Consider the following 22,194-nt stretch of genomic DNA (forward strand, 5'->3'; position numbering starts at 1 on the left):
TACTAGCACCATAAAATGAAAAAGCTATTTTGAAACCTGGTAAGAAAAATAATTAAATGTATGCCAAAGAGAAAATTTAAAACCAAACAATATAAAAGAATTGCTCTACAGATGACCTTTAGAATGAACAGACATTACTATAGGAGATCTTTTATTGGTGGGTGTAAGAATATTGCCACTGATTAATATAATCTTTAACAATTTATTTGTGGAGAAAATTTGTATATCTGTAGAGAAATATTTTTAGGGAGGAAAAAGAGAGAAACTTTGGGAAGCATCCAAAATCAGTATATCACTTCTTAATGTGAAAAGAAATATATCAGACCTTCAAACTATTGAATTTAACTATTTAGATCTACTATAATTCTTTGGTCATCTGTTTAATTAGTTTCAAAGGTCAGTGTATGTGCCTTTGAAATTGTAAGTAATATGTAACTTTCTAAATCTCGTTGCAACTGAAATCTTGAAAGTATAGAAAGTTCAAGTTTTCCTAGGAAAGGTCAGCATGATATAAGAATGCACTGCTTTACAAAAGGAGGAATGAGGCTGAAAAATAACACAGAGAAAAGCTTTCTTGTTTTAGAAGTGTCATACATATTAAGATCTTGAAGTAGCAGATTCTAAATTATTATTTAAGAAAATTGTTATCAAATTACCATTCATATTATTATAAAAGTATGGGATATCACAACTAATTGCATCCCTCTTCAACTTAAAATAAGTTCTTTTGAAACACCTAACACACCTTGCATAATTAATAAAAGCTGACATGCATGGAGATGGGAGATGCTAGAGAATCCAATGTATTTCAGGACCGGCAGCAAAAGAAACACTGCATTTTCTGCTGTCTTTTCTGCACATAATGCTATGAACTGCAAATACTTGTGACAAAAACACTCTGATCTACAAATCATAGCATACTGCAGTTTAAATAAACTGTGTGCTGTGAAGGAGCCATACCTAGTCCATGTGTAATATTTTGATTTCTCAGCCTACTAAAACTTACGGAAAAAAGCAGCAGTCCTTTTTACTCACTTCAATTCCAGAAAGAAAAAGAGTAAATTTAAATTTCTGTTAAGCTACTAAGAAAACATCACTTACATTAGTTATTTTCAAATTAATCTCTTAAATACCAGATTTATTTGCTTCAATCCTATGATTTATCCAGCTCTGAAAACTAATTTTGTACATTTGCCATGTGAATACAAACATAGCAGCTATTCCTAAATGACACCATTTGTAAACAGACCCTCAAATGAATGAGATCAAAATCTCAGACTTAAATAAATTTCAAATTATTGTGTATACAATGTATAACAGAAACACTTAACAATCACATTTTCAAAATGTCTTACCTCGAAGCAAAATATTATGGCAAAGATAACGTCAAAATAGCCAAGGAACAGGCCAGATACTAGGTAGTAAACCCACAAGTCACCATCAAAGAAAAGATCAGTTTCACATCCTGCAGCCAAAAAGGGCTGGAAACATCAGAGGAGCTTGAATTCTCCTTCAGAGGGAAGGCGAACCTTATGTCACTCTTACCAACAGGAGCCCAAAGTCTTCCCAGCTGTAGGATATTAATACCTCTTCCTCATATGCAACTTCTTCTTGCTATGGGATGTCTTCGTGCCCCAATTTTAAAGACAAATAAGCATTATTAAGTCTACATATTATTTCACCTCCATCATGCTAAAATGAGAAAGCTTGATTAAGGGTTTGATTAAGAACTCAGACAGATATGTAGTCTTTTCAAAAGCTGGATTGTGCTTTCTCATTTCCTTTTCTAGTATGAAAAAAGACCCCAATAGTCCCCATAGCTTCAACTATGCAGGAATTGAAAGGCTGTATGATCAAGGAGAGTAAATCAAAGGAAGAAAATAAAGCTTTATCCTCCTTTCTGCTCATCAAGGAAGATAATTGTTATTAATCTCTAAAACTAAAGCAAGTTTTTGTTAATTTAAGTGAAATCTGCTGTTGCACAGATGATACAAGGTAGCCTCATTCTGATGCTCTTTGGAAAGAATTTCACTTTGCATGAATGAAGCCAGAGTGTCATCTTTTATCTTACTTGGACTCTGTTTAGCCAATTTCGATAGATTAAGAGCATTTAAACTCTGTAACTTTACATCCCAATGACTTATTAAGCCATAAATCAACAACAGTGTTAAACTGGAAGATGCTCAATTTTTTTTTCCCTTCCCCCCTAATTTTTAGACTACTCTGTAAGAAATAAAAGGAGTAGAAACTATGTGAGATCTTCCCTCTACTGTCCACCATTTAGGAGAAAAAAGAGGGTAAAAACCAACCTCCCACTTGTGGCAATTGAAGCTATTTGTTCTGTGTTATTTTTATAGGCTACTTGTGAAAGTAGATGGCAGGTGTGAAAGCTACAAAGTTCTTCCTACTCCTCACAACCAGTAAAATATGCAATAATACAATAACATACTCCTGTATCCCTGTAGCTGCATGAGCTCTAAAAAAACACCATGCAAAAACGAAATAGTTTGGACTAAGTTTTCTTAAAAGCTAAGTTGATTATATGCATCATTAATAATATTATACATAGTTTCTGTGAAAAGTCACCAGTCTATCCAGTTACAAAAGTAGTATAAGAATTGCTGGAGACTTTGCTGATAGTTTATGTAATATTCATAAAATTATTAAGGCATTAAAAAGTTTTACAATGCAAGTCAAGAAGTAAATGCAATGTCAAGAAGTAAAAAGAATCACAGGAAACAAATGCACAACAATAAAATTAATGTAGGAAACCAACGTATTAAAACTCTGGCATGCTAAGAGCAATTAGATTCCAAACAAGCTTAAACAATTAATGTGCATTCTCCCACACACCTTAGGGATTAGTGAAAATACAGTATCATCTAAATTAAAAAAAGATAATAAAAGACACAGTACAAAAAATGTTTTGAAATGTTATTCTCAGTACCTACCTGCTACCTGTCCAGGGCAACACAGGAGAGTTGTTCCCTCTGAGAGGCAGCTCTCCAGGGGCGGAACACAGATCAGCAGCCTCTCAGCTTCCAAGGTGAAGTATGTACCAGAGACCCCTTAAATGACCACTACACAAGAGACTGGTGTGCAATTACTTCCTAACTTTGTGTTTCTTAGTTTTATGCTTTCCTAACTCTGCTTTCAGCGCCATTATTGAGACTTAACCTTTACACTTGATAGAATAAAATTTCTTTTGCAACAACTTTTTGGGTTCAAACTGAGCTCAGGTCAATCCGACAACTGCAAGATGCCCTCCTTTCCTTTGACATAACAAATCTACTTTTTAAGAGAATATTTTAAATGGAAGTTAAAAAATTGAGAGTGGTTGAAGGATTTCAGTGGAGAAGGAGCAGTTATGAAGGAACCAAGGTGGGACACGATAGATAGATAGATAGATAGATAGATAGATAGATAGATAAAAAGCAAAAAGCTCTGGTACACACTTCTCTTTATATTATTTGAGTATATGTGTCATCTGAATCTCTAAATTACTGGGGTTTGCCTTGTTGGATTTATGTATGTACTTGATGGTATTTTTAAAATGTTTCACTACTGTCAATTTTTCTACTTTATCTGCACACAGCTGTAGCAGCATCTACTTAAGATAAGACACTGATTCCCCTTGTGAGATAAAAGCTTTAATCTATGGTATACCTCAGACATCTCTGCTAACTGCAGGTGTGGTTGTGCAAGTACAAAAAAAACAACAAAGAGGGCAAAAACCCAGTGACATACTGGAAGCTATTTGTTGTTCATTTTCAAAACTGGCAAGGACAGAGAAGTGTGACAAATGTGGAATGAAAATGCATGGAAGAGAAGTAAATTTTATGCACAAAACAAGTGTTTAAGAAAGTACAGTGAGAAACAGATAAAAACAAAGCGAGACCAAATATATATGTATGCACAGAAATGCTGAGAAATCTAACTGCTGTGATTTCCACCTTCTCATCACAACTGAGCATGCACCAAATGAATAAACTGCTACTTGACATTTCCTAAATAAATATCATGGGAAGAGTACTTATTTTACTCAAATTAATCATTTTGGCCCCTGCAACAGAAACTAGCTGTGATGAACGATAATCTGTTTTGGGAAATTAAATTCTATAATGGAGATATATATGGACTGAAATATGAGAAGCTGTGGTCTCCAACAGGTCTACATTAAAAGAGGTTCTGATTCATCCATGCCCACTTCTACTTACATTTGATCATAGCTGCTGTTGACATACTGTATCTACCATGCAGAGAGATATTTCCCTACTGGAGGTAAGAAAGCCATATGGTTTGTAGATGACTGTGAATTTTTGCAAAGCAAACTGAACTACATATATTTGTTTTTCTGTATTATTCAAACAAAACTACCCATTTAAGCAAAGAGATTATTTTGTATTCATGTGGGATATTTTGGCCCATATAATACATTTTAAGCACTGAATGTCTCTCTTAAGTACAGTAATAAGTGATGAGCTAACATTGACTTTCTGCATTAGTCGTCCTCTCATTCACCATGCATGGTTAGATAAACAAACTCACTGTAGTGATGAACTGAAGCAGCAAGTGAGACTTGCCTTGTTCATGGAGTAGAACTGAAGCAGCTGGTTTTGTTCAACCGATGCAGATTGAAAGGGCCCCCTCACGGCGTAACTCAGAAAAAAACCCAAGGGTTTATTTCAACGTTCTTTTTATTCTCAAAACTAGTCAAAGGATTATCACAGCTATACAAGGAAATTGCTTTGACTACATGTAATTGCAAACAGGAAAAAGAGCTCCTGCCAAAGGTAGGTGTAAAATAACATTTTACCACCTTTGTTAAGGGACACAAAAATTATCACAGTAATTACTCCAATGGCCATAATTTAGCCACGCAAAGCTGAAATTTAGTCTTACGGACTATGACTATTAGTATTTCCTATTAGAACACTGTTGCCGGAAAAACACTGTTGAAACTGTGGATTTAACCAGGAGAAGCAATGATGAGGGAAGCCTGCAGAGGGGACCCTCTGGGTGGGATGCTACCTGGTATGCAGAGACAGAAGAAATTGAATACACAGGATCTACTTGGGTTCAGGTGTGAATGTCCTATTCAGGGATACATTTCTGCTATCACATCCTCAAAACTAATATTAAAATATTGGATTTATTAGAATATCATTTTTAGTTACCCATAACAGATCTTGACATTTGTCTCTTATTTGGTAACTTTTCCTTTCAACAGCTTGGCATAGCCAATGATATCATCATTAATACTGGTGAGACTATCCCCTAAACAAACGTGAAATCCCAATCCCATTATGTCTTTACAAACATTACCACTGACTCAGTGAATCTTGGATTTGACTGTGCAGTTTTATGCATTATATAAGCAAAACACATTCTACTGAACACCTCTGTCAAAAGCAGTCTGTGTTTGTTGGTTATTAAATGCTTCTTTTAAACATTTCTGACTTCACTCTATGTGTAACTTCAACTTGTACCAGAAATTTAAAGTAATTTCAGAGGGACTAGGAATTCTAAACAGTTAATGAAGAGGTATGCCCTATACTGTTGCAAACTGCACTTTATGGTGATAAAATTAAAGGCTAAAAATAACCTAAAATAGAAAAAATAGATTTATTTGACAGTCCTAGGTTTTATTTCATGTGTAACTGAACAATGGGATAATCAATGCATTATTTAACTTAGGAATATTATGTCAGATCACACAGGGTCTGACTACAGCAATGAGAATTAAATATCCAATGCATAACATTGTAATTTATAAAAATATTAAACATTGTGTGAGTCCATTTAACTATATACCAGACATCTTGAAATGCATGCAAAATGATGGGGGGGTGAAGGGGGGAAACAAAATTTCAAACCTAAACGATAAAATCTGGGTAGCACTGTAAAAATGCTACACATACATTAAAATTAAAACTTGCTATTCTGAAAGAAAGTGCTTTGTGCACAATATCTGGAAATGACTTGAAAATATAATTGCTATATTGCTGAAAGCACAGAACTATCAAACTTCTACTCTTCCTACATCCCATGTTCTCCACATAAAACATAAAGACACAACTGAAACCAGTCACACATGAGAAAGGCTGATACTTCAGATACAAATACATTCCAAACTCCTGTTATCCCTTGCTCTAAACCAGAGGGGCTTTTAAAAACAAGCCCAGTGCAACTAACAGGATCCCCTGACAAATCCCAAGGTGCAGGACATAGCATTCAGCTACTAAGAACATCATCCCCCCTCTACCCACCACCATCGCCACCAGATTTCTCAGTCATCTGCACTTGGCTTTGCACCCGGTCACATTCAGGGAACCCTTCCTCCTGGCAGGATGACTTGGGGCATTCAGTATTTCGGATGTCGCTAGTGCTCCGCGTGTGACACCGCTCCGGAGCACACAGAAATAGACACAGAACACTCCAGCACTGAGAAGGGCACTTGAGTTCCACAGCCTTGTTCTTGGGCTAACACCACCTAGAGTGATTGGCGCACCCGATCTCTTTCTAAGTCCTTTAATTTGGAAGAGATTCAAGTATCACTTGCCTCCAAAACACACTAAGCCTGTGTAATCCTGGGCCGTAAAGAAGCACAATCGGAACCGAACAACCAAAGGTTCGTCCCTGCAGATGAGACACCTTTGGAAGTTTCAGGGAAGTGAGGCCGAAGCACTTACATGTGCACTTACTGCCCAACGCCGAGTGGTAGGGCACCGGCACCGCCGGCAGAACGGGCGGTGTAACAGCCAGGTAACGACGGCGACAGGAGCGGGGCAGTGGGCGAACGCCCCTCCGGCGCTTCCCGCCGGCTGGAGGGTGCCCCTCGCGCCCCTCTCCCGAACCGATCCGCCCCACCGCACCTGCCCGCACGGCTCCGGGGGCCGCCCTCCCCGCCCCCGCTGCGAGGTGGCGGCCGCTGGGCCGTCTGCCGGCCCCGCTCCGGGAGGCGAGACGAGCCGGAGCGCGCTACGCTTTTCGCATGATGCTCGTCAATGGTTTTATTTCTCCGGCACACGCTGTTCCCAAGGACCGCGGAGGCGCTCGGCCGAGCCGGCTGCAAACGCCACCCTCCCCGCAGGGCGAGCCACCCGCGATGGCCCCGGCGACCGAAGGCAGGGCGGCGGATGCGCCCGACGCCCGCCCCCGCGCTCCGGCTGCGCGCTCGCGGACTTTTCCAACTGCGCGGAGCCCCGCGGGCCCGCGGCGGGGCCGATGCGCAGGGCGGCGCGGGGAACGCGAGGACGCACCCGCTGCCCGTCCTTCCTCAGATGCCGGGCTGCAGCCCCGCAGCCCCTCGGGGCCGGGCAGCCCCTCCGGGGGACTGTACCCGGCCGGGGGAAGGAGCGCAGCCCTTCCGACGTGCCCTCCGCGGCGCGGCGGCCGGGAAGGGAAGGAGGGGAACGGAGAAGGCAGCGGAGCGGCTGCAGCCCCGGCTGCCCCGGCCGCTCCACGCCGGGAAGCTCCGGGAATCACGCGTTCCCAAAATTTAAATCACCACCGGTGCTGCGGCTCCGCTTGCGGCACCCCCCGCCCGCCGCTCCCTCCGGCCAAGCCGGCTGCTGCAAGGTCCGTCCGTGGCCCCCGCAGCCTCTCCCCGCGCTCGGCGGCCGGTGCCAGCCCGCAGCCGCCCCGCGCCGGCACAGGGCACCCCGCCGCGCAGCCGTCCCCGCCACGGCGAGACCCCGCCACGGCGAGACCCCGCCACGGCCAGCGCGGCGCTGGGACGCGCGGGTGACAGGGGAGGACACCACAACCGACGGCGCGGCTGGAGCGCCCGCGCCCCGCTTGCCCGGTCACCTGTCCCCGACGGCTCCGGTCGCCGCACACGGCGGCTCCCGGTTCCCCCGTCCCCTTCACTGCCTGGGCGAGAGCGCCCCGACGGCGAGTCTCTCCCTCCCTCCCCGCCGCCGCCGCCGCCGCCGCCGCCGCCGCCGCCGCCGCCGCCGCCGCCCGTACCTTTTTCAGCGCTGACATTATTCTAGTGCATCATCGACGCGGCGGGCGCGGGCTGCGCGCGGGGCTGGCGGTCAGGGGCACGAGACGCCCGGCCGGGAGCGGGAGCAGCGGCGCGCGCCCAGCATCCCCCCGGCGCCGCTCACCCCGCCGGGGCGGCCGCTCCCCGCGCGCCGCGCGCCCGGCCCCGCGCGCGCCCTCGCTCCCCCGCGCGCGACGGCGGCGGTGCCCGCCGGCTCTCGCGCAGCCGCGCTCCCCCTGCCGGAGCCCGCGGGCACCGCGGAGGGCGGGGGGCGGGGGGGGCGGGGCGGGGGGGGCGGGGCGGGCCCGCCTCCTCGCCCCTCCGCGCCAATCGCGCGCCTCCCGTCCCGTGACGGACACGCGCGGCCGCGAGCAGGAAGAAGCGCGAGCGCGGGGTTGCGCGCCGGGGCTCGCCCGTGCGCGCGGGGCCATGGCCCTGAGCAGGAGGGAAGGTAAGGCCGGGCAGGGTCGGGCCGTGCCCTGGGAAGGGGCGGCAGGCGCGGGTGTCTGCCCTGCCCTGCCCTGCCCTGCCCTGCCCGCTCCTCGGGGCTGCGGCAGAGGCAGCCTGGAGGGCGGTGGCTGACGGCCCCGGGCGCGGCCGCCCGCAGCCGAGGCGCGGTTCCGACCGGGCGTACCGCGCTGCCGTGGTTTCTCAGGGCCGCGCGTGTCCCCTCTCCTCGGCGCCCTGCCCCGCGGGTGGGTGAGAACGGCGGGACGCCGGGGGTGAGCGGAGAGGGGAGCCCGGCGGCGAAAGAGGCGAGCAGGCTGGGCGCTGTGGGGGCTGGCTCCCCGCGGGAGAGGCGCTGAGGGCGAGGTGGGGAGGGCCTGTCGGGGCAGGGCAGGGCGGGGCACGGGGGGTGGGTGTGCAGGGGAGCAGGAGCAGGGCTGTCCGGGCGGCGGCAGCGCGGCCGCGTGGCCTGAGCCCTTCCCGGAGCTCCGTGCGGTACCCCCTGGCTTGGAGGCGGCGGGGAGAGTTCCCGCTGCTGCGTGTTCCTGCCGGGGGACTGGGAAGGGAAAGCAAAATTAGTATTTTAAGATTAACACTTATTTCCTTAGTATACACCTGCATGTGTACTCATTGTCCGTGGCGAGGTAGCTTGGCTTGTTTAAAGTGCGTTAGCACAGTTCTGAAATAATCGCGGCACTGGGCTTAGAAAACAAAACAAAAAAAAAAAAAACAAAACCCAGGAGCTCCCCACTATCCAGGTGCCACTTCAGTCAGTTTGGCCTGCCTTTATAAGGACAGCCTTGTGCAGGGAGAATGCATAATAAAAATACAGTTGTTCTTTAAGTGATAGCCTGTTCTGAAGGGGGAGCTGAGTAGGGCTGAGATAGGAGAAAGCTGAATGCTCATCTAATGTAGTGATTTTGTGGCAGGCTCTTGAGTTTTCAAGCAGTTCCAGCATCCTGCAACTCGAATTCTACTTGCAAGTATAACAATGTGAGGGAGTGAGTCTGACCAACAAGGCATAGTGTTTGAACTATTTGCTGGGTAAGTGCAACAAGTGATAGTTTGGAAGGAAGCATAGAAACCGAGTAGTAATCTCTGTGTGTTAGATGCAGCTCCACTGTGAGAAATGGAGAAGGCTGATGGAATAACTGTTTGTAGTGTGACTTATTTTGATGAAAGGCAGAGGGTTACAAATTGATGTCTTGTGGGAGAAAGTTACAGTTGTGAAGAGTGAGGAAATCGAGACTCCATCAACAGTAGCTGTTAACTTGGGAAGGCAAATGCCATCAATCTGAACACACCCCACTTCCTTCTTCCTGCAGCTTTTTATTGCCAAGCACGATGTCATATGATTTGGGATATCCCTTTGGTCATTTGGGGTCAGTTGTCCCAGCTTTGTCCCCTCCCAATATCTTGTGCTTCCCCAGCTTATTCGCTGGTGAGGTAGTGTGAGAAGCAGAGAAGGCCTTGACTCTGTGAGCTCTGCTCAGCAATAAGGAAAATATCCCACTTTTTCAAGCACAAATCCAAAGCAGAGCCTCATAGTAGCTACAAGAAAACTCTGTCCCAACCAAAACCAGCACAGATTGTTATTTACCGTAGATAGTATGCAATTTCTTATGTTTCCAGTTGTTATTAGTTCAGAAGGTTGAAAACTGCTCTTTAGAAGTTTTCATTTCCCTTAAGGGTTGCCTAATGTGTTACAGTAAAACCCTCTTTATGACTATAAAGAAAAGAAACTCTCTCACTGAAACTTCCAGTACTTTGTAATTGTGGGATATTTGCAATAATATGGGTTTCTGTTCTATGTATATGTGGAGACATTTGCAGAAATTGCTGGATATCGTGCTACAAACAAATACTCAAGTCTCAGCAAGCAGTGATATATTTAGTCCCTGAAGAAGTCTATATAGACATTAAATTGTGTTTATATTTTATATAATATGAACTCATGAAGATTCCTTTTAAACGAAACTTAAATGATGCACAGTCTTGTTGAACTTAGGCCTGTGCTCAGTGATATTACCCCTGCCAGTTTCAGTTTCTTTTGTAAATACTAGTATATAGAGCTTTGCTTTAATTTCATAAGATCAAAGGGAACAAGCTGTCTCTTTAAAATTTTCAGATTTGTCCTGGTTTGGCAATACGAGCTCTGAACGACTTTTAGTTTCAATGGTGTTCAGCTGTTCTTATGGCAGTGTGTTAGGCCGTTGTAGCACTATTCTGGTTTTTGTGTTATCCCCAACATCTACCATAACATTTAACTTTAACCCACATGTATAGTATAGTTTGATGTTCACTTCATGCCATATGCTTTTTGTATCTGGATGAGAGTCCTTTAGGTTGAACTGAGGTTTAAACTTTCAGGAATTAAAAAGTTTATACCTGTACTGGCAGGGACTGGTCTTGGTGATGTTACAAGCTCACAGCCTTTTTTCTTCCCCCCCCCCCCCCCAAAATCTTACTTGGAAGAGAGGGGAAAAAAGAGTCTCTCTCTCAGCTAAGGTTTACAGTTGACCCAAATTTGAGTAGTCAGAATTATTATTAGCAATAGTAATATTCAGCAAAGTTGAGCTTCTTTAAGGATGGGTGAGATATCTTAAGATCAAGATAATGGTGCAATAAGGAAAATGTGTTGTGAAGTGTTTTGAAAGATGCTTGGCAAAATGGACAGCATGCACAAATTGAAATAATGGTGAAGATGCTCTGTTTTCCCAGGGCTGTAGTAAGGAACACGCGTCTTACAAGGTTTCATTACGAAGCAAATAGGGCTCTTATGAACAGCTGGAACAAAATCGTGATGTTCTCATTGTATTGATTATGTAGCTTCCTATTGTCTATGTCTTGTCAAGTTTATTAGATGTCTAGGAGCTTGTGGCTGCAATTAAGGTGGCCTACTGAGAGATCTCTAAAGCCTTTATTGAGGCAGGATGGCACAATCTATTAGATTCTTGTTGAACTACACAGTCATGCAGAATTTGTTGACAGATGTAACACTAGTCTTACTGATTTAAAACTGCAGTGTGACACAGAAATCGTGCTTGGTGAAGCTGAATCACTTTTCGTTTAAGCTAAGGAGAGAAAACAAATGTCTGCTTTTTGTAGCTAATAACTTACTGTTTTGTATCTCTAATTGGTATGATTTGTGTTGACCCATGTGCATCCAGGCCAGTCTTTGAGTGGTGAATCACTCTCCCATTGTGACTCATTCCTTCATTTAGGTGAATACATAAATATGGGGTATGTAATCAGTATATTCTTTTAATTTTATTCCTTTCTATCCTACTGACATTTGCTGCATACTTAAATTCACTGCACTTCTTCAAAAGTTGCCTCAAATATAGGAGACTGGCGTATTACTGAGTCTTGGATAATAAAGTAGTTTTCCATATATAATGATAATTAGTGCTAGGTTAAAAGATAAATGGAACCAGGTTTTATGGGCTACTATGTTAGAGCACAAAACTAGTTTTTTACACGATATGGTTCTTGAACTTTAATAAAGAAAGACAGGAGTAAAATTGAGGCAATTACCATCTGATTTTAATGTCTAATGGGATGTTGAACACTAATAGATGCTGTTTCAGTGAAACAGATAGAGGTCCCAAGACCAACTTCAATATCATTAAGTTAATATTATACACTAGATTTAAAATGACAGCATCTTGTGCAGCTCCCTGTGATGTTTTGGCTAACAGCTGTACTGAGATGCAGACAGGTGATACCTGGTAGTTCAAGCATAGTATTCATGTGACCTGGCATACAAGCAGCTCCTTCTGTTGTTTGATTCCCCAATATTACATGTGGGTTCTCCTTTTTCCCCACTAAATATGTAAGAATAGCTTTAGCGCTTGAGAGTGAAGTGATCTCTGTTCTATGGAATGTCAATGTGATCAATTAGAAAACTGGGAAAGAGGAACATTCTCACCTTATGTGCAGACATTTTGTCAAAAGCTGTACAGATTGTTCCCTTTAAAGCTCAAGTTTTGCTCAAGTTTTATGAGGCTACTAAAATTAAAAGATAGTCAAGTTCAAAATAACCAGTTTGTGGTAACAGCATTTCACCATGGTCTTCCTTCTCCGTCTCAACTCCAGAGTTTTGTAGTTCCAAAGATGCCAATACCAGGCAACTCACCCTCCTTGACTGCTGCTGATCCAGATGATAATAGCACCGGGAGGGGTGGAAATGGGGAATGACCTTTGTTTAAAGAAGTGCTTTACAAGTAAGGTATGTGAGGCTCTGAGACTCTGCCTTCCAAACCAAAAGTCTCTTCAGAAACTAGGTTTCTAATCTATAGGTAAGTCTTCATAACAAACAAATTACTATGTAATATTAGATAATATAGGCAGGAAAAGGACCAAGGCCAGAAAACATGAGATTTTTCAAATGTGAATAAAAACACATGGTGTGTGTGCTTTTTGTCAAATATGATTAAGCACTGAAGGAAAAAAAAATAACAATGGAACTACTTAGTTTCTCCACTTTTTGAAGGGCCTCTAGAGTTGTTTGATATTCAGGCACAAGTTGCCAGTATCATTATGGGTAGATGTGTAAGGTTACTTCTTCCTGTCGTGCATACAAAGTAGCCTAGTTCTTTTTTTCTGGTCTTAAGGTGCATGTGAATTTCACCCTGAAATTTGAAGTTGAAAAATAACTTAAGAAAGAATTTCAGAGCATAACAGTGCTATTTGGAAACAAGAACTATAAATTTATGGATTAATGCAGTTAATTCTGAAGTGTGAAAACTGAAGATGATGTAGATATGAAGAATGGCATCCTCTGTAACCTAACACGAGGTCTTGTAAGATGTTATTTTCTGTCTTTGTCTACAAGTGCCTCTTTCAAGAGAGAGTCAACTTGAGCCTGAATTTTTTGCAGCAGATCTTTCAGTCCATACTTTTATTCTGTTTTGTCCTTTACTCTTGTAAGAGGCTGTTACTGTAGCCTCACCTGCCAGATGAAGACTGCTTGCAGACTGTGAACACAAAGCAAAATACTGTAAAATTGGAGGCTTCCCACTCCTATATACATAAAAGTGTACTTGGACCATGACTAGAATTCTGTGGATTTCTCACTTTCTTTCACCCTCTGAAAAGATCAATTTTGTTATTCCCCTGACAGTGCTTTGCTTAGGTTTGTGCATGCTCTGTGGTGGAACAGCTAACCTCACTGGTAACAGGAAAGCTATGCTGTCCTTTTTTTTCTCCTGATTTGAACAAGAACATCCATTCTTAAAAATAACATACACCCTTATGATGATCTGAACCATCAGGCTATCAGGATGATATGTTGCATGTCACTGCATTTTTCTTTTTCTCGTGTCTCTGTGCAGATTGAAGGTTTTTGGAAATCATAAGTCATAAAAAATGTCAAGGAAGTCATAAAAAATGGGGGTAGTGGGAAAATGATACACTGTTCAGCTGTCATGGGATGTTTTGTTCTAGTTAATTCCTCCCTTTTTCCTCTTTGATTTTAATCTGTTGGTAGGTGCTGAACTGGTATCCCAAGTCTGAGAATCTTTAGCTAAGTGTTCTTTAATCAAAGATACATTATTTTTTTTTTAAGTTAATGTTTAAATAACTAGTCATTGCCTTCAGGCCTAGAAAGTGTCTGTGTGTCTGTCTTGACATAATCCAAGCTTCTGTTCTCTCCCATTTCTAGCAATGGTTCTGGGTCTTTGAGCTTTCAGCTGTGTCCTTTTTGTTTTGCTTGTGGGCTTTTGACTGTGTCAGTTGCTTGTTGGAGTTTTCCATTTTTCTCTGGGAGCAATGCATGTGTGGCTTTTCTGGTACTATGAAATTTAGGTCAAGACTGATAAATTTATTCTCAGACGTCTTGTGTATTGATTTCCATTGACTATAATGGGGACTTACACTCAGCGCAATATCATCTGTACTGAGTCCATCGTGAACACCAGTGGGTGGTCAGCAGAATTAGTCTTGTATACATGAGGTCTTGGGATGGAAGTGTCTAGTGTGTAAACAAGATTATGGTGCCTTGAATGTGTCTACCACTAGGCATCATAAGTGCAAGCTGAATTTTGCCCCTAGTATTTGAAATATAAACTAGGTCTTTTTGAAACTTGCGGAGCCATGACCCAAGAATCACTATGTTAGACCAAACAAATAGGCAATAAAGAGCTTTGTTCATCAGTTTTGCCAGTTGAGCAACTCCTTCAGAAAGAATCAGAAGACCTAAAACATGAATGCCTTCAGGGAATTAACGGATAGCAGCTCCCAGCCAGAAGCTGTCATTAATCTTCCAACTGCTAGCTAATAAGAATGGCAGTCTGGCTAACACTTTCTCTATGTAGAAGTCTCTTTAAAATGCTTCTACACTTCATTTCTTTGGCTCCTAATGGAATCCAGGTATCTCTTTTTCAAGAGCCGCTCTTTCGAGTGGTCCTCTTGAGCCTCTCCAGACAAGAGTTGACTATCCAGCAGTAGGGTTGTTATACCCAATTAGACAAGACCCTAAGGTCTGTTCTAGTTGATCCTATTTTGAACATTAGGATTAGGCTAGGTGATGTTAGGAGCTCCCTTCCAGCCTTAATGGTTCTGTGATTTTTATGACATTCTGAAACTGTCCAGTCATAGTGTTTGTAGGAGATGATACTGTATAAGAGACTTCAAGGATTTTTAAATCCTTTTGAATGTAAGAGAGTAATTCTGCACTAGCAGAGATGAACTCAACATTTTAGCAAAGCTTTGTTCATGGACATGGATTATCATCCTGTCCGCTCTTTCCATCCTATTCTGTTCTGCTGTACTATCTTTTCTTCTGCTTTAGCAGAAATAGCATGTTAACACATGGGATGGTTTCGGAAGAAATTCCTGACTCTTCCCTTTTTGGAAAACTATTCTGTTTATAGGATAGAGAGAAGAAGTAGGACAACTTGCAAGCTTCACAGAATTCTGATATGTTCAGCACTCGTGATGCCACTTACTTTATTCTTGCTGCCCAAGTTGCCTTTGAATAGGCAGGAGGCAACCAATTGAGAAACAAGGTTGGGGTGCTTACAGTATGTGTGGCAAGTAGCCAAAAGTACGTGGCAGTCATTCTCCACAGAAATGCTTTTGAGGAAACTGTTGCCTCCTACACTCAGCTAGGCAGGAACACTTCTGATGTTGTTCAGAACTGTATTTTAGTTATGCAGCTTAAGTTACACTCTGGTCTTTGCTGAGTTTTAAGTCATGCTTTCAACCCCAGGAGAGCCTTTGTAAACCTGCAGTGCTGTTCCACTGTTGGCATGTGTGTGCTTGTGGGTAGTCTGCTTATGTACATAAAGAAACTTAAATTGGTCTTGATTTAGTACATAGATGCCAAACAATGCATTTATTTGAAAGAGGCTTTTTACTCTTCTCACAAAATTGTGGTATAAAGATCCTGCGTGTTTGTTATTTGTATGACTAACCAGCATCTGTTCTGCACTCCGTTTCTTGGAATTATACTTTGCTTTGTTGATGTTATGTCAAACTGTAGAGACCTGATGCTTATTCAGCTTTCTGATGTATCTGTACTTCACTGTGTCCACGTGTGAGTTGTCAAGAATTAGCCATGGAACTAGTTTAGTACCTATTGCATCTTGTTCTCATTTCTGAAAATACTGGCTCCTTTTGGTCATTGAGGAATTCCTGGCAAGGTAAGTCTTATGATGGTGTTGCAGCTCATTGCACAGTAGGAACATTCAGTTCTTTCAATTACAGGCTAGGTATTTTGATAATGTTGCATGTTTTCAGCTGTAAAACGAATTTTCTTTACTTTTGAAATAGATAACTTACTCAGAAGACTAGAGTATGTAAGCTTTAGTAGGTCTATTAGAACTGAAGTTTTGTACTGAATACCTGCAGGCAGTTGAACTAGATGATCGCTGTAGGTCTCTTCCAACTGAAATACTCTAACTGCAGAAACACACCAGCTGTTTTCTTCCATCTTGAGTTTACAGCACTCTGCATCTCAGATACAAGACCACAGGGTTTATTGAAGCTATAGAAGTACATAGAAGCAAAATACTTCACTCTAGAATGGCATAGGCTCTTAATGGTGTGAGGAAAGGTCATTAAAAATATAATTAAGCATATGAAAATACAGTGGCTCTACAGGTTAAAGTCTTCCATTGTTGGCTTCTAAAACTGTTATTTACCACTACTATAAGCCAAATTACACTTACTTTTCTTAAGTAGAAGCCTTGATGTCAGTGTGATTTCTGTGAGGAAACTGAGCAAAATCTCATCCTCATGATCCAAAGGAGTTGTGTGTATGCATTTTTATGTACTGCCCTTAAATGTGACTGCCTTAGGTACTGCTGAAGTAGGAAGTGAAGTTCAGGATCTTAATTATTGCACTAAGACGTAATGGGCTTTTTATCCCTTTTAAAAAGCAACAGTTGCATAGTGGGTGTAACTAGTAACTTACTCTTTCTTTATGAATGTCTGTTGTACACCATTCATGTACCTAATGAAGGTCAACTTATGTGATTGCTTTTTCCTAGCTTAAACTTCAGAGACCTGATTTAAACCCCTTTTTGGTCTAATTTTATCATACAGTGGTGTCAACATGTTGTGCAAATAATCCAAAATTTGTTTTGTGTAATAGATCCACCATTATTTTAGGAAGAGTTTTATTTCTGTGGTGACCTTGGTGATAACCAAGATAAATTTTGTCTACTTTTTAACAAATAAAAGATTCCAGTGTGATCACATACATCTGATCTTTGGCTTAGTTTGTGTAAATGTCAGTAATCAAATGTAGGGAATGTGGAGTGACCTGTGAAGAATATAGTATTAAAGGCAGTTTCAGTGCAGTGATTCTGTTTCTAGTCAGCCCTGCAGTGTTTATAGGAGTTAGAGCTTGATGTAAGAGACCTCTCTAACTACACTATTTCATTCTTTTAGCTTACTACGAGAGTGTTGCAATGCTTCTAGATGTTCATCAGCACATTTAGATTGGCAATTCTCATTCATCTTTAGTGTCTAATATTTTTGTGGCGTAATCTAATGCAATTTTATTCTTCAGCTACATAACACTACTCCCTATTTGCTTAAAATTCTTTTGGCCTTTGTATACTTATGCTAAACAGCCGAAGCTTTCCTTGTTCTTCTGTGTCGTGTCATTTAATATAAATTTTTTCTGTTTCCCCTCAGGTTTTAGTTCAGCTTGATTTGTACACAGCAGACTTAAGGCCGGAGAAGATTTTAATTTCCATGTCTCTAGATTTATATATTAATGTATTTAATTTTCCTGATTCAGATTAAAAAAACTCTTGGCCCTATAGAGTCTCAGATCATATTGTACATTACCTCTGTCACAGTAGTGGCTCAGTCTCTCTCATGATTGATTAGCCACACAGGTGTTTATTTGTAGTCACCTCCAGCTTAGTAATTGCCAATTAGGAATGTTTGCTTGTTCCCCTAAGTGTAGAGCCCCCCTACCTCCCCAGGGGTGAAAAGGGCTGTAAGGTTTTATTTCTCTCGTTAATCTTTATAACCTTGGTAACAAAGGCAGCAGAAGACTGAAGACTGTCTTTAAACCTTTAGGATTTGGGCCACGTATTTGTGTTTAATATTATTACCGTGCAGTACCTCCTTTTAGTCATATGTCTAGATGTAGCATTGGGAAGCATTATTCCCTGTGTGTAATCTCAAACTGCATTCAATCTATTCCACAAAACTGGTGTGGCATACACAACTCTTGCCCCTGCCACCCACCATGTGTGTGCACACAGAGTCTGATGTGTGGCAAATCCAGGCAGATTCAGAACACGGTCATCTTTAATTGATGATCATAAGAAGTCTGGTGCTTCTCTCACCTTCACTTACCCTCAGTGTCTTGTTTTCAACACTATACATCTTACAGCATAAAGAATCTATCAATTGTAGTATTAAAGCCCTATCAGATTCCAGGAGGTGAAAGACCACACAGAATGTGGCAGGCACTTCTTCACAGTTCTGTTTGTGCTTCTGTTCAGACTCTGGAAACATCGGCATGGAAACAATCTTTCTACACACTACTCAGAAATAAAATGACAGCTAAGTCTGCCATGATAACACAGAACTCCGAAATATGGTGGTCCCTGGGCTGTGCTCATCTAACCTAGAGTCTTAGTACTTCCTCCAGTTGTCACCATGTGGCCAGGTGTTCAGAATCGTGTCTTCCTGCAGTAACATATAGCAATTGGGGAATTTTTCTTCAGATTGCAGAGTACATTTCCTATATTTCAAGTTCCTATAGAACTTGAAAAGCATCTTTAGTCTTCAGTAGGTTGGGAGTAATGAGCTATCAATTATACCTTGGAGAAACGGAGACATGATAAGCTACTGTTTTTGAAGACTTACTGTAGATTAAGTGAGCAGATGTTCTACTTTCGTTAATTCTTGCCTGGTCTATACCCTATAAAACTTCTTGGATTACTATCTGCTGTCCCAGATTTTGTAGGGAAGCAAGAGCAGCTGAAAGCAGTGCAAAGCATTCTCTGTTGCTTTCAGCTGCATCCACATCACTACCATTCCTGGCCCCTAAACCTCTTAGTTTATCTGTTTTCCTGTCCCACTTTCTGATCTGTTAGTTTCAGAGAATGCTTTGTTCTAAGAGGATAGATTTGCAGTGGTCTGTGCAACAAGGCTTCCCTTTTTTTCCTTGTAATTGTCTTTTTACTGCTGTTCGCATTTCTTTCCTGTTTCACTACAGGCTCAGTTCCAGATAATTTCCCTCAAACTGATTTTTCTCTTCTACACGGGTGCACCAGGTTTTGTAATGTGAACACAATTTTCAGTAATTTCCACAAAAAAATACCCAGTAGAATATATTTAATTAACTCTCTTGTAGGTTTTGCATTAAAGCTGTATATAAAATGGGCAATTTTCATTGGTTCTGACTCCCAGTAGTGTATCCCTCATCTTTGTGGTCTCTCTAGTCTTTCTTGAGGTCTTTTTAAAATCGCATCTCAAAATTATATGACCATGAGTCAGCAGTGTGCCCTTGTGGCTAAGAAGGCCAATGGCATCCTGGGGTGTATTAGAAAGGGTGTGGTTAGTAGGTCAAGAGAGGTTCTCCTCCCCCTCTATTCTGCATTGGTGAGGCCACATCTGGAGTATTGTGTCCAGTTCTGGGCCCCTCAGTTCAAGAAGGACAGGGAAGTGCTTGAAAGAGTCCAGCGCAGAGCCACAAGGATGATTAAGGGAGTGGAACATCTCCCTTATGAGGAAAGGCTGAGTGAGCTGGGTCTCTTTAGTTTGGAGAAAAGGAGACTGAGGGGGGACCTCATCAATGTTTACAAATATGTAAAGGGTGAGTGTCAAGACGATGGAGTTAAGCTTTTTTCGGTGAAGACCAGTGATAGGACAAGGAGTAATGGATACAAGTTGGAGCATAGGAGGTTTAAGAGGAATATCAGGAAAAATTTTTTTACTGTGATAGTGACAGAGCACTGGAACAGGCTGCCCAGAGAGGTTGTGGAGTCTCCTTCGCTGGAGACATTCAAAACCCGCCTGGATGCCTTCCTGTGTGATGTACTCTAGGTGACCCTGCTCTGGCAGGGGGGTTGGACTAGATGATCTTTCGAGGTCCCTTCCAACCCCTAGGATTCTATGATTCTATGAAATCAGTCTGCTACAGAAAATGATGAAGTGTTCTCAAATCGGTCTATTGAAAGACCACATGAATCTGTACAGGTCCTCCATCAGTTGTGTTGACTGGAAAATAACAGCAGTAAATAAGTATATGTACTTGGCTGTTATGTGGGTACAGTGAGAGCAACTCTTACTCTATTTTGGAACTCCAACAGGTTAAATACCTGATGCTGTATGCTGCCAAAGACATCAGGTGAAGGAGAGTTTTGAATAGGGCAGAAAAGCTGCTCTGTAGCATCAGACAAGACCAACCTCCTGAGGTTAAGCCATAAGCCAATGCTTGTGAATATCACAGGATATTTTTTAAGTAATTGCAGTAATAAAACCCAGAGGAAGGAGCATCTTCTGTCATCTGAAAAATGTTTTAGAATCTCAGCTCTGAGACTGTTAACTGCAAAGCAGAGTGCTTCTTTGGAGCATGCAAGGCTGCTGAGTATAGCAAGATAGATATTCTTCAAGAGTGTAATTGCAGTGTTCGTTGGTACATGAGACAGACTTGTCCAAAAAGCTTTGGGCGGCATGCAGATTTTTTTTTTTTTTTTTTTTCACACTAGAATATATTTAGAGTTCCAAACAGATCACACTCATGTAGTCACGGGTTTTTTTCAGCTGCATTCTAGTGATACCACCTTCTTCATTCTTTCAAGGAAAATGTACTGTTGGGATACATTGCCTCCTCCTCTCTTCCGAAGGCTTGAAATACATCTGGTTCCAAGCAAGGACCTTGTCATGCTGTGACGATCTAAGTAGGGCAACCCAGGGAGATTCAGATTAGACCCCCTTGCTTTCTAAACTCCTTCTCAGAGAGGAGCCCAGGTGTGGCTGGATCCAACCTTTGTCTCAGACCTGGCCCTTCCAGGGAGAGTGATTAAAATGTCATGGAAATGCTCAACCATTAGTTACCCTTTGATCAGATTAATGTGAAACAACACTCAAGGTCTGTATTTACATATTAGGTTTAATTAAAACTATAGAAGGAATATGGACACTGCAATTACTATCTTAGGCTGCACGATCATAAAGGCTGACATTTATATCACAGGAGTACAATACATATATGTTTAACCTGCACAACCTGAGAAAAAAATCGTAGTTTGGCCTTGCGTTACTTAATGATGGTAGGAAGGGAGAGAGAGAGAGAGCAGGAGAAGAAAAGTTTAGAGAGAGAGAGATAATAGAAAATTACCAGTCCTGGATCCAGCGTTGGGCCAGCTAATGGGGGAGAGTTGGTGTCAGTGGGGCTCCCCAAGCCCACTATTGCAGTCCCCTGTTTTATAGGCAGTTTCCTTGTTTTGAAAGTATGAGCAAGCTGTTTGAGTCATAAGCCTGAGCAGCTGGAGTGGACCTCAGCCCCCTGTCACTTGCTGTACCTGCAGGCCATATGCAGGCCATCAGCTTTGCCTCCATCCTCTCAGGCAGTCCTTTTGGGATGCAAATGACACTTTATGTTTATGGGTTACAATGGGGTTTTGACACCAATTGCAGCAAGTATAGGTCCTGAGAGCTGGTCCCTCACACATGCCTAGGTATCACTGCTGCTCATTTCCATTCAGTTGTCATTATTGGGACTTACTAGTCATCCTAAGAGATGACTTTGCAGTTCTGAGAGGCACTGGCACACGTGTGAAAGCTTTGCAGGCAATAAAGATATCCCCCTCTCTGCACCCAGCTGCTGCTTCTTGTCTGCTGAAAACTCCTGCCTGTAAGATTGGATGCTGTTTTGGTGCTGGCAGCTAAACCACATCTTTGCTGAAGTAAATCTGTGGCTGCTACTGTTCTAGATATTTTTTCTGAGCAGGAGAGATTTCTGTGGAGGAATACTTCCCTCACTATTCATCCCCTCCCAAGGCAGGTGTTTCAGCTTGCTTTCTCAAGCATAGGTATTGGAGATTATGAGAGCCCCATGTGAATGAGGATAAATGAATATATCAAAACTGGTCTGGTTTGGCTTTCTGAAGCAATGCTAATGTGTGTATGAGTAGAGTCCTTGTATTTTAAAAAGGAAAGAAAAAGAGTGAAATGTTTTATTTGGTTTTGGTTTTTTGTTTTTTGGTAGTTTTGTTTGTTTGTTTTTTTGTGGGGTACCTGAACAGATGATTAGAGAAGCCACATTTCAATATGAGAAG

General features: G+C 42.5%; 1 protein-coding gene and 1 long non-coding RNA gene across 4 annotated transcripts in view; one reads left to right on the top strand and one right to left on the bottom strand.

The window, feature by feature from the left end:
* Window positions 1-8,020, bottom strand: part of LOC127383051 (uncharacterized) — a 110,506-nt gene extending 102,486 nt beyond the window's left edge. The window contains exon 1 of the long non-coding RNA XR_007889100.1: window positions 7,972-8,020. This is a non-coding gene — a long non-coding RNA (uncharacterized LOC127383051). The remainder of the gene's footprint in view (window positions 1-7,971) is intronic.
* Window positions 8,021-8,370: 350 nt separating this feature from the next.
* Window positions 8,371-22,194, top strand: part of ERICH1 (glutamate rich 1) — a 69,115-nt gene continuing 55,291 nt past the window's right edge. For all 3 annotated transcript variants that reach the window (XM_051615204.1, XM_051615205.1, XM_051615206.1), the window contains exon 1: window positions 8,371-8,441. In XM_051615204.1, coding sequence (XP_051471164.1) covers window positions 8,420-8,441 — 22 coding nt within the window. In that variant the 5' untranslated portion in view covers window positions 8,371-8,419. The remainder of the gene's footprint in view (window positions 8,442-22,194) is intronic.

The sequence above is a fragment of the Apus apus genome, chromosome 3 (assembly GCF_020740795.1).
Source record: "Apus apus isolate bApuApu2 chromosome 3, bApuApu2.pri.cur, whole genome shotgun sequence".
Taxonomy (NCBI): Eukaryota; Metazoa; Chordata; class Aves; order Apodiformes; family Apodidae; genus Apus; species Apus apus.